The sequence below is a fragment of the Rattus norvegicus genome, chromosome 13, assembly GCF_036323735.1.
Source record: "Rattus norvegicus strain BN/NHsdMcwi chromosome 13, GRCr8, whole genome shotgun sequence".
Taxonomy (NCBI): Eukaryota; Metazoa; Chordata; class Mammalia; order Rodentia; family Muridae; genus Rattus; species Rattus norvegicus.
Window position 1 is genome coordinate 33,415,337 of NC_086031.1, and position 13,066 is coordinate 33,428,402.

Here is a 13,066-nt window from a genome sequence, read left to right on the forward strand (position 1 = left end):
TCCTGGGAGGAAGTCTCTGAGGCTGGGTCTCTCCAGAGTGCACCCATTGCTGCCAAGCAAAACAGTGGGCTCCAGGAAACTCACTTGTTTGCCATAGCCTTTTACTACATGGCTTCTGTCAACTAATACTTTTAAGAAGCCACATTGAGGGCTGGAGAAATAGCTCAGCAGTTAAAGAGTACTGGCTGCTCTTCTAGAGGACCTGAGTTCAAGTCCCAGCACCCACATGGCCTGCTCACAACTGTCTCTAACACCAGTTCCACTGGACTCAACATACTCACATGAAGGCAAAACAGCAATATATATATAAAATAAAAATAATTATATTTCTTTTTAAAAAGATATATTGAAATAAGTCTTGCTGTCTTTGGATAGGTACCCAGAGGGCAAAATAAAGTATAAACTGTACCACATAAGTAAGTTGACAAAACTAAAACAATTTAAAGGCTATTTACTTTAATATGAATTATTATATTTGGTAATGTTACAATAAAAGCAAAAGTATTGGTAGAAATCCTTACCACAGAAAAGTATTCATCCGTACCCTGTTCTTGTAAATCAGAATTCCTCCTGACATCACTCCAATCAGGATTTCATTGTTACTTTGATCCTTCAAAATAAATAAATATATGACACTCTAAAATAATTAAAACAGGATTAGATTTTTTTAAAAACACATTTCAAAGATTACCCAAAATTTAATTGTACTTAATTACAAATCCAAATAATTTGTTGTTGCCTCATAAAAGGCAAACTTTCAAAACAAGCTGAAATGCAGCATTATTAAAATTTGCTACTCTAGAAGCTGGAGTGATGTTTCAGAAGGTAAGCCCTTGCCACACAAGCTTGAGGACCAGAGTTCAGATCCTTAGAAACTCATGTGGCCTTGGCAGCCCACCTGCTAAAGAGGGAGGAGAAAGGCAAACCCCCAGCAAACTGTCTACAAGACTAGACATATCAGCACGCTCTGGGCTTTATCCTGTCTTAATAAATAAGGTATAAAAGTATTAAGGATGATTCTTGACATCAAATTTGGGTTTCTATATACACATGTACACATATTCCAGTGCACCCACACATAAACCACACACAAAATGTTTTTTTTAATCAGTCTTAAAGTACAAATCTGAAGATTTCTCTTATGACCAGGACTGACTAAAAAGGGGGATCTATGATAAAATATCTACATGATATGAAAAATCCTGTAAGTAACAACATATATTAGCAATATCATGAAAAAACAAAATAGACTGTTCTTAAGTTTCAAAGCCCATAGAGAAAAAAATTAATTATGTTTTGAAGAATGTGTAAGCGCTTTCATATGACAATCCAAATTAAATAGACTATTCTGCATTATGAGCATGAAAAGACTTTAAATATTTTTCTTAAATGTCAATCTTTGAAACAGTTTTGCTTTTGCACTTGAAATGGCATGCTTTAACATCCTAAATCCATGTGTCCTGAAGCCAGACCAAATTAAGGAAACAAATCCTTTAAACTGTAGCTTTAAGACTTACTTTCTTCTTTTTATTTTCTTCATATCACTTATTACTATAACATTTTTCTCTTCAAAAAATATAAATAATAAAGAATAAAGCCTTTGTTCAATCATCTGTTCTGTGAACTCTTAGGTAGAACAAACAGTTCTCCCAAATCTGTACAAAAATGCCCTAACTGATTAGCTTGGTATGGACATCATTTGAACAATAGTAAAAGCCCATTTTATCTTCCTCCAAACTAGTAAAAACCTAGTTAGGCAACATAAGTTTGATGATTGATTTGTGACAACATAATTTCATGTTTTATTAGTGAAGCTTTTGTCTCTTTTTGGTTCTGGTTAACCAAAAGAACCCAAACTAAAGTCTGGACTATAGACTTCTCTGTGAAGCCTTCTGTAGTTCACATCCACACATTCCTCATATTTATCTGCCTCTTAAACCACTTATCTGAAATACCTAATTAATATCAATATATAACATGGTGAACTATTTAAAAGAAAAGCTAAGTCGACAGTCAGCAAGAGACAGGATAAGCTAAGTAGAAAACTGACTACGAAGGCACAACCAGAGGCATGGGTTTTCATACTGCAATTATAGCAGTGATTACACAAAACCACACAAGCTTTAAAACAAAGACCTGAACATACACAACACGCTACCTGAAAAGTAATAGCCCTTTGTGGTTCCTCACGAATCTTCTCTGTTTCTTTTTTGTTTGTTTGTTTGTTTTTTGTTTTTGTTCTTTTTTTCGGAGCTGGGGACCAAACCCAGGGCCTTGCGCTTCCTAGACAAGCGCTCTACCACTGAGCTAAATCCCCAACCCCCTCTGTTTCTTTTTAACTTAAAATTCTACTGACTGCCAGAAATGGTGGCATACACTTGGGAGGCAGAGGCAGGCAGATCTTTGAGTGTGAAGACAGCCTGGTCTACAGAATGAGTTCCAGGACAACCAGGGAAAAACACAGAATACCCCCACCACAACAATGGCTTAAAACATATTTAGATATGTTTTAAGATAAATAACTGGGATAACTCTGCTCCATTTAAAAACAGCACAAAAATTTCACCTTGCTTGTTTCAAATACACTTTGTTTCTGATGCTCAAATAAACTTAAGTTTTCTTTCTGTGTTCTTCCTTTATATTTACTGAACAATCTTTTGAGGTCTTAGTATGCCCATACAAGAAATAATGCATTTCCTGGCCTTTAAAAAGGCATTTTTTGGAGAGATCACATCACTGTGCTGTTAGGCTGGCCTGGGTGGAGTGATCTTGCCTCAGGTTCCCAAATGCTCAGATGAGAAGCATGTGTCACCATGTGCAGCATTCTTTGGTTTGGTTTGTGCTAAACATGTTTCCAAATAACTTGCCATTTAAAACTTAAATCTCTTTAATCTGATAGTCTACATTTAGTACTGGCTCAGAAACTGTTCTACAATCTAACAGTTAGGAGAAAGGAGGACTACTTGATTCTATCAGTAAGTAATGACATAGTTAGCTTTATGTGCTTTAACTTTGCATTCAATTCTGTAAATAACTCTGGTCCATTTGAAAACAGCACAAATAATTCCCTTTATTTCTAATTTCAAACACTCTTTTGCTTATGATACTCAAATAAACATAAGTTTTAGCTGAACATTTTAAAGCATGAACTCATTTTAAAATGTGATTCTATCAGTTGTAAACTTTCCTCTTTAAAAAAAAACAAAAACCAAAAAACAAAAACTTCTGCACAAATGCCAATGAGAATATGTAATAAACCTAAGTGTAAAAATAATTAACCCCAAATATGGAAGGAGAGTGAATAGTCAGTTAAAAAAAAAAGTCCAAAGAGACAATTAAGGAATTACAAGATATCAATCTTTTGAGGAAACCAGGCCATCTGGAATTCTAAAAGTAGACAGACAAGTCTGGACTATGTGACACAGGCCTTTAATCCAGCTCATGAGGCAGAGGCAGGCAGATCTCTGAGGTCGTCCACTCTGGTCTACAGAGGGAGTTCCAGGACAGCCAAAGCTACACAAAGTTTCAGGAGAGCCAAAGCTATAAAAAAATGACAGGAAAGCCAAAGGTACACCAAGAAACACTGTCTCAAAAAATGGGGGGAAAAGTTGAGACAGACATAGGCTTTGTGAAACATAAAAGGTAGAGGTCATTCCCGAGAAGCTGACTGGGTGAGTCCCTGAGTGGCAAAAGCACTATAGGATAGAACTTTGAGTACTTCCCCAGTGGATTCTGTACCTGCTTGTTTGTGTACTGGGGCAACTTCAAAGTAATCTAAGGAAAAAGGAGGCCCTTGCTCCCCTTTATGGCTACTACTAGCCAAATACAGCTCAAGAATGTGTAAGGGGATAAAAATTGCACTGCTGACTCAATTGAGGGCTATAATTCTACTGAAAATAGCTGGACTTTAAGTACTTCAAAGGAATATAAAAATCTTGATAATTTACAAAAAGGAATATAGCTACAGATGATGGACAGCCTTTCACAAATATAGCTCAGAGGACAACGATCTCTGAAAAAAAAAAAAAAGTTTCAAATAGGAAAAGAGTTACACTGTGAAAAGCCAGTGATTATATATTTAAAGACATGACAGGCAGACATGGGCTTTACAAATAAAATTTGACCATGAGCTAGCTCATGTTTGAAACAAAAGAACACACCGTGGTGACATGAGAACATCTTTTATGATCATGATTAGCAAAGATTTTGAAAAAAGCACTGCCCCAAGGCAACTTCTGTTTACAAAACAAATGTTCTAAAACTACTGGACCCTACAATCCACATTGGGTTTGTAACATAAACCAACACCCAAAAGAAAAACAATTAATTTCCACCCATCTTGTACTTATGCTATTGTGAAATATTTATTTCAATAAGAAATTTTTAGTGGAACTATTTGGCAGCAAACACGAATTATCCTGTCACCTAGTTCTCTCAAGGAATTAAAATTTTGAAGCACTGGGGTTTACGGCTAAGTGTAAGAGTACCTGAGGCCCTGGTTCGATCACCCCAGCACTGTACACACCAAAAAAGAGTTTAAAATCCTTTATATCAAGGGAAAAAGCCTAATTCAACATCTAAGTAATTTTTCCTTACTTACCCTTGCATAGTGAAATTCAACTCCATAGAGTTCCAGGGTACGTGCTGTGTTTAGGTAATTAAATTCTGCTTCTGCAGGAGATAAGCCACTGTAAAGAAAATATGAGGTTGAAAACTAGATCCATAGAAAAGTTACAAGAATATTATGTAGAGAAAGAGTCTAAGTTTTATATAGTAACATCTACCTTATTTCAAGGTCATTGTTTTCCGGGAATACATGAACACTGTGAGTGCTGGGGCTAGTGAAGTCATGGACCTTACGGTTGTAGAGAACCTACTACCATCCTTTTTCTACAACAGTGTAATTCCTCATTACATCCTAAAATTTTTCATTGTGCCCAGAGGTAACTGTAGCTCTTAACCCTTATGAAACAGGGACTTTTGCTGTCTCTTTACAGCATATGAGATCATTTCAGAAAACCATAGCAGATAATGCAGAAAAACAATGAATCATGGGGGAAGGAAGCTATCACCACTGGGTGCATCTAGAACACAACTCCTGAACCTAAGGCTCAGAGAACACTGAGGAAGAGGGAAGCAAAAAGACTGAAAGAGCCAGCAAACCAGGAAGTCTTCTGTGAGAGTGGGTCTCCAAAAAACCATAGCGAAGCTTCATTCATGATACCCCAACAGTGTAGCTGCTTAAACAACAGTGCTACCAATAGACTTGCTAACAGGAAAAAGGGAAACTCATGAGGTCCCACCCATAGACAAGGGAAGGAGAAGAGTGGTGAAATACTCTAATTAAAAAACAAAATTTTTTTCATCTTTATTAATTTGGGTATTTCTTATTTACATTTCGATTGTTATTCCCTTTCCTGGTTTCCAGGCCAACATCCCCTGACCCCTCCCCCTCCCCTTCTCTATAGGTTGTTCCCCTCCCCACCCTCCCCCCATTACCGCCCTCCCCCCAACAATCACGTTCACTGGGGGTTCAGTCTTGGCAGGACCAAGGGTTTCCCCTTCCACTGGTGCCCTTACTAGGCTATTCATTGCTACCTATGAGGTTGGAGCCCAGGGTCAGTCCATGTAAAAAAATTTTTAAAAGACACTGGCAATTAGAAATCACGGAGGAGTACTACAGATCAGCCGTGAAGAAAAGGGAAAAGAATACAGTAAGTTTAAAAACCTCTAGCTGATCTTATAGCTATTAACAAAGCTACTTATTTCCTGACATAACTTTAAAACATTTTTTTTAGATTTGTTTATTTATTTCATGTATGTGAGTACACTGTTGCTGTCTTCAGAGACACCAGAAGAGGGCATCGTATCCTATTACAGATGGTTGTGAACTACCATGTGGTTGCTGGGAATTGAACTCAGGACCTCTGGAAGAACAGTCAGTACTCTTAACCAGAGACATTTCTCTAGTTCTAAAACATATCTCATAATACAGTTTATACATAACCACACAGTATATACATAGCTACATGTAAAAATGTATGGAGTATACTATATATACACTGCCAATAACATGAACAAACATGAGTATCAAGAGATTTTTAGAGCAATTATGTATTCATTAAATGTCTTCGATTTATTGATTTTAACATTTCAACAATTTTTACTATGTTTCAAAATATACTTAGTAACAATGACAGATGGGGAATAATCAGGCATTCATCTGAGATGCTTAGAAGTACAATTGCATAGGGAAGTTGAGGATAAAGCTTTATATTTAAAAAAATATTTCTAGTGATTCTTAAAACACAAATATCAGAACTACCCTAAACTACAGCTCCTTTAAAACGTCTACTCTATTTCAAATATACTCCTAACGCTTAGTTAATGGAGTTCGCATGCAGTACAGCAGAGAACTACACCGGTGAAGATATCAGCCTTTTCATCACCGACGCTGGAAAGGATCCAACAACTTGCTAACGCACAACCAACATTAATGTGACCCTCAAGACCACCGAGGAAACTGTGTAAACTATAAAGTCCTCCCAATTAAACCAGGTTTCCGTTTTTACATCTGATGATTCAGCTTTTCAAACAGAATTAGCTTTGGAAATACAACCCCTTTCCTTATTTAAGGGAATGTCATTAGGTAAAATTTAAAACTCCAACTTAGCTTCAAAGCTTTGACTTGGACAGGCTATATGAAAAGTTTTTACTTATAAAGAAATGGCTTTTATAGGAAAACAGCATCCTCATCACACTAGACCACAGTTTACAGCAAATCCAAGGTCAAAAAACCTTTTACCAGAAAGGAATAAACAGTATTTTTTTTTTCTCTTTCTTTTTTTCGGAGCTGGGAACCGAACCCAGGGCCTTGTGCTTGCTAAATCCCCAACCCCATAAACAGTATTTTTAAATCTATTTTTAAAGATAAATTATTTTTGTAGCAACAACTGTAGAATGCAAAAGCATCCCACATCCAACACAGAACTTAATGTCTGTTCATGTGAGCATTCATTTGTGGACAATGGATTTCAGAAAAGCTCACATCCTATAAAATATTCCCCCATGCATTTAAAATATAGACTTAAATATACTTAATCTATATCTTAATATAAACTCTAAATATATTTAATATAAAAATAGAAAGACAGACAGATCAATTAGCTCAATGGTAGAGCACTTTCCTAACATGAGAAGGTCTAGGTCTGATCCAAATATTCAGTGACATATTTAGCTATTTTAGATTTATAATATAAATAAATATACATTGTATTACATATGAAAACCTGTATTTGCCATGCTTGGCCCATTGGTGGTTCAAAATTAGGGACTGAGCTATTATTTTCTAACTTTTGGAGACACTTAAGTTATAACCAAATTGTCAGTATTATTTGTACTTTGTGTATATAATACCAAGACTCACAATTTCTGGCCAGGAGGTGGTAGCACACAACGTTAGTCCCAGTGCTTGAGAGGCAGAGCCCGGTAGAATTCTGAGTTTAAGGCCAGCCTGGTCTACCGAGTAAGTTAGGACTCCCAGAGCTACAAAGAGAAACCCTTTCCAAAGACAGTAACAACAAAACTAACAAACAAAAAACAGAAAGAAGAAGAAGAAGAAAAAGATTCAGAATTTCTAACTCAAAATATTTTAATCCTCTCAAATTCAAATCTAAGGAAATAAAGCAACAGAAACAGATCTATGGCCAAGGTTCTGAGATAGTAAGTACTTTAAGCCAGGACATTTAACTCTAGTTCAGACTTTGACCACTATGCAACAGTATCTTTGTCCTGTCACTATTCTGAATCACAGGTTAAAGCGAAACTGCACTCTGAGCCATAAAACACAATGCTTAAGGCCAGACATAGTGATGCACAGCGTAAATCCCAGCACTTGGGAGACAGAGGCAGATGGATTTCTGTGAGATAGAAGCTGGACTACATGGTATATTCCAGGATAGTCAGGGTTCTGCATAGAGACCCTGTCTCAAATCAAATCAAATCAAATCAAAACAATTTTCTTCTTGAAAAAAATGTCCCATGGAGCTGGAGACTTGGCTTAGTAGTTAAGAGAACTGGTTGTTCTTAAAGATGACCCAGATTCAATTCCCTACATGGTAGCTCACAACAGTGTAACTCCAATCCTGACACCTTCTTCTATCTCAGTAGGTACTAGGCAGGCACATGGTCCATAGACATACATACATGCAGAACACTCATACACTCATACACGCAAGTATATAAATCTGAAGGACTATCACAAAAGATGAGGTTAAAAATACTCTCAAAGTTGACTACTCCCGAGAATGGAACAAGTTAACTGCCTTTAAAAGAACATTAGAAGAAATTTATTAGAGTGTTACTCTTCTCCCCCTCATTCATTACTAAACATAATCAACATACTTCAAAACTCTGAAAACTAAGATGGCCAAGCCAATTGTACTGAATATTATAAACACATTATTTCAAAATTTCCTTTTTTAAAATTAAAGTTATATTTTATTTTTAATTACATCTATATGTAATTATGTGTGGTCATGTGCACCTGTGTGAGGGTACCCATGGAGGCCAGAAGAGGGCATCGAGATCCCTTGAAGCTGTAGTTCCACACAGTTTGAGTTATCTAATCTGGGTGCTGGAAAATAAACTTGGGTCCTCTGTAAGAGCAACAAGTACTGAGTTATCTCTTTAGCCCCCTAAAATTACTTTTTTAAAGAACCGACAATGTTAAATGAAGCAATCAATATATCAGTTTTAAATCTATAAAAAAAGAAGAAAAATATGGGTATATTTATTCCCATAAGATATGCTTATAATTTCAAATCAAAGATAATGCTTTCTGTTGCCAAAGAGCATTTTGCCTTAAGAAAGATACATTCTACTGTTCACTTTGGGAACCCAGAGTTGGGGTTGGGACAGAGTTGCTTTGCTTTTATCCAACAGAAAAACAAAAGCTATGCTCATAAGAGCTAACATGGGGTAGAGTTTCATGTTACTCTGAACAGCTAGCCCATCTCCTTGGAATATGAGGCTCCCACGAAAAAACTGATGGCAGCTCCTAAGAACTAACTTAAAATAGGAAGTCATGCTTTAATTAACAACCATGCTCTTTAAATGTGGGATCCCATGAGAAAACTGATTATGGCTCACCCTAGTACACTAAGCAGACACAAGGTTGCTTGGGAATATGTTTATACAGTAAAAGAAAGGAAATTTAAACAAACTTGAATAAAAAGAAAGATACTGAGTTAATTTATATAAAGAGGAATATAGATATATTTATCCACATAAATTTTAATCTCCAAAGAAGGAAGAAATGGGAATTGGTGTTTGCATGGGTACCTAATAATAAATACACACACACACACACACACACACACACACACACATATCCATCCATCCCAAACTTTGATCTCAATATTTGGGAGATGAAAGGAGGGACAAATAGGTTCTTTGTGAGTTCAAGGCCAGCCTAATCTATAGAGCATATTCTAGTCATCTCAGGCTACACAGAGAAAACCTGTCTCAATGAATAATAATAATTGTTTTAAAATGTTTTGTTTTAAATTATCAAATGAAGGAAGTTATCAATGGCTATGATGGTATTGTAATCCGTTGAAAGAGGTCAAAATGGAGCAGACCCAGGTAGAAAAGAGCCTGTCAAATTGGGTCATTGTATACATTTTAGTATTATACTTTAGACTGGAAGAAAAAGGACATGCTATGATGGGAGAGAGGCTCTGTACTTGTGTTGACAGAAAAGAAGAAAAGGCTTTGGATTGATTCCAAAATAATAAGGAGCAGATATGATAAAGAGAAACCCCCTGAATATCTTGGCAGCAGTGAGGAGAAAGTGAAGAAGACCAAACAAACAGGTGATATTTTTGTTGATTTCTCCAGTTGTGGACAGGTCTGAAACTGACTAGACAGGAAAATATCTCCTACCAGAATTTGAACTATACAGAGCTAATAAATCTTGTTGGCTACAGAATTGTCATGACTTATTATTACATACCATCCTTTCCTATGGCAAAAATGGAAATTTATATTGCCGTTTGGTCATATGATCAAAGTAACTTCTAAGAAAAGACAGTTATCTTCCACCTGCTCAAACAAGGAGCAGAAAACCATCTTCAATTGAGCTATGTGCCCTGCACGTTCCACACAATTGTCTCTATAGAGCTATGTATACCTGGAAAGGTTACTGTAGCATGAAAGACCAGGAGGGCATCTGTGTTAGGTAGGGTCTTACGCTGTGAACTGACACCATGACCAATGCAAGTCTTATAAAGACAAAAAAGCAGGTCTTATAAAGGACAACATTTATTTAATTGGGGCTGGCTGAGGTCCAGTCCCTATCATCAAGTAGGGACCATGGCAGCATCCAGGCAGGCACGGTACAGGAGGAGCTGAGAGCTCTACATCTTCATCTGAAGACTGCTAGAGAATACTGACTCCCAAATAACTAGGACAAGGGTACTAAAGTCCATGCCCACAAGGCCACATCTCCAAACAGTGCCACTCCCTGGGCCAAGCTTATTTATACAAAGCATCACAGCATCCCTGACAGTATTCACCTTCAAGGTGAGATGTATAGACCTGCTATTTCAGCTCTGTGACCCACCCTGCCTTAAACTGATGCTGTTTCCAGAGACTTGCTTCTGGAACAGGTTCAGAAAGGACTGCTAATCCCAGGTGACCTCCGTTTATCCAGTCTTTCAGACTGATCCATTCAAGACTTCACTTCAAAGACCACATGAAGGTCAAGAAGAAAGACCAAAGCATGGAGGCTTCAGTCCTTCTTTGAAGGGGGAACAAAATACTCAAGGGAGGGAATACAGAGACAAAGTGTAGAGCAGAGACTGAAGGACAGGCCATTCAGAGAATGCCCTACCTGGGGATCCATCCCATATACAACCACCAAACCAAGACACTACTGCAGATGCCAAGAAGTGCTTGCTGACAGGAGCCTGATATAGCTGTCTCCTGGGAGGCTCTGCCAGAGCATGACAAATACAGAGGGGGATGCTCACAGCCAACCACTGGACTGAGCACAGAGTCCCCAAAGGAGGAGTTGGAAAAAGGACTGAAGGAGATGAAGAGATTTACAACCCATAGGAAGAACAACATCAACTAACCAGACCCCCCAGACCCCCCCTCAGGGACTAAACCAGCAACCAAAGAGTACACACGGAGTGACCCATGGCTCTGGTCACATATGTAGCAGAGGATGGGCTTGTTGAACATCAATGGGTAGAGAAATCTTTGGTCCTGGGAATGTTTGATATGCCAGGGTGGAGAGGCAGGAGCGGGTGGGTAGGTGGGGAAGCACCCTTATAGAAGGAGGGGGAGGGAAGATGGGATAGGGGGTTTCCAGAGGGGAAACAGGGAAAGGGAATAGCATCTGAAATGTAAATAAATAAAATATCCAAAACAAAAAACACTTCACTTAATCAACATATAGAGACTGAACAACAACTAATGTCAGTGAGCTTTCTTTTGACTTAACCATTTTTCTAATTTTCTTGGACTACCGAAAAGGAAATCTTTACCTCAATACAAGAGGAAGCAATTATGAGAAGAGTATTGTCCCAGTACATTAAGTTGCAGTCATTGGTCATTTTGTGAGTAATATCTATGTTAGCATTTTAGGGGATGATTTACAAATTTATGGTCTTGGACAGAGAGGAATCTAAATAGGAGGACAGATTTCTCTTTCCTTTCCTTTTTTTTTTTTTCTATCTTTCTTCCTTAGGTAAGGGAAGGGGATTGAGAAGGAAAAGGGGGTATATAGAAATATATAAAATTAGACAAATAGAGGTAGATTATTGAATCTACTCTTAAAGCAAAAGACATTTTATAGACATAATCTTACATTGGTGGAGATTTTTATATTTTGATGCAAACTGAGGTTATACTTTGTTACACTGGTGTAGAATTTTGCATATTGATACAGATTTAAGTTTTCATTGGTATAAATCTTTGTATACTGATACAAAATTTAAGATTAATTCTGTTATGACATAATATATGTATGGTTCAACTCTTATATGGGTATTATGCCTATGCAACTCATTTATATCAAGATTTAGTTCCAATCCTTTTAATAGCTGCAATTACAAACTGTTTAGGATAATTAAGTAATGCAAATTAAGAGTCAGTCAACCAAACTCATGATCATGTTAGATACTAGTCTAGATTACCACAGAAATATCCATCCCGAGGTTGTACAGATAATAGCTAGCTGGAGACAGATAATGTTTGTTTATTTAGATACACTACAAATAGATGGTCTTCAAAAAACTCCAGAAGCTCATAAATATGGCATTTAAATATAATATTATTAATTTAAAACCTTTTTTGATATTAAGACATGTCAACTCCTGACAGTAACCCATTCAACTTGGGAAAAGATGAGCTTCAGAAACCTCCATATGGAGTTACTTTACTTATGGCATGTTGGCCACTGGGGAAAGAAAATGACCTAAGTTCATCTGCAGACAGAATGCTATCCAGAAAGAACAAGCAAATGCAGGGAAGACAACTGCCAAGCTCTGCCAAGACAGGGTAAGCAAGTCCTTCATAATTCCTGCTTCAGAAAAAGTCTATCAGATATTCTGGGCCAAAAGGCTGAAGATAGATGCTCTACCATTTTGGGGACTGTCTAGTCAACTGTCACTGTCATTTCTATAAACTGTGGAAGCTGCATACGCTTTCTCAGGTCTCAGATGGGGTTAAAAACTAGTTACAGTCTCACAATTACACTGAAGTTGTTTAGCATTTAGAAAGATATTTTAGATATAAAAAGATAGTTTTAAAGTTAATAATGCAAATTAGAATAAAATTATTTAAATACAAAACTCCAAACTCACCAATATAGGTTAGATAATAAAATACTTTCTCTTAAGTTGCTGAAAACAATTTCCATAATTGTTTCATAATTGCTCCGATTATACATTCTTTATTATTATAAAAGAAAGAGTCTTTTATTTAGATAATAAAGGGGAGTTGTTGAGGTTTGGTCTGTTGCTATGTATTGAAATTCTAAATACTGGCCCTGGTTGCC

General features: G+C 36.9%; 1 protein-coding gene across 9 annotated transcripts in view; it reads right to left on the reverse strand.

The window, feature by feature from the left end:
• Positions 1-13,066, reverse strand: part of Ptpn4 (protein tyrosine phosphatase, non-receptor type 4) — a 180,150-nt gene that overhangs the window by 90,529 nt on the left and 76,555 nt on the right. For 6 of the 9 annotated variants that reach the window (NM_001100479.3, XM_063272020.1, XM_017598667.3 and 3 more), the window contains 2 exons: positions 4,601-4,688; positions 522-610 (listed from right to left, as the gene is read on the reverse strand). In NM_001100479.3, coding sequence (NP_001093949.1) covers positions 522-610; positions 4,601-4,688 — 177 coding nt within the window. Of the gene's footprint in view, positions 1-521; positions 611-4,600; positions 4,689-12,872; positions 13,012-13,066 lie in introns of those variants that run through there. The other 3 variants (XM_039090328.2, XM_039090330.2, XM_039090329.1) reach the window with 3 other exon arrangements.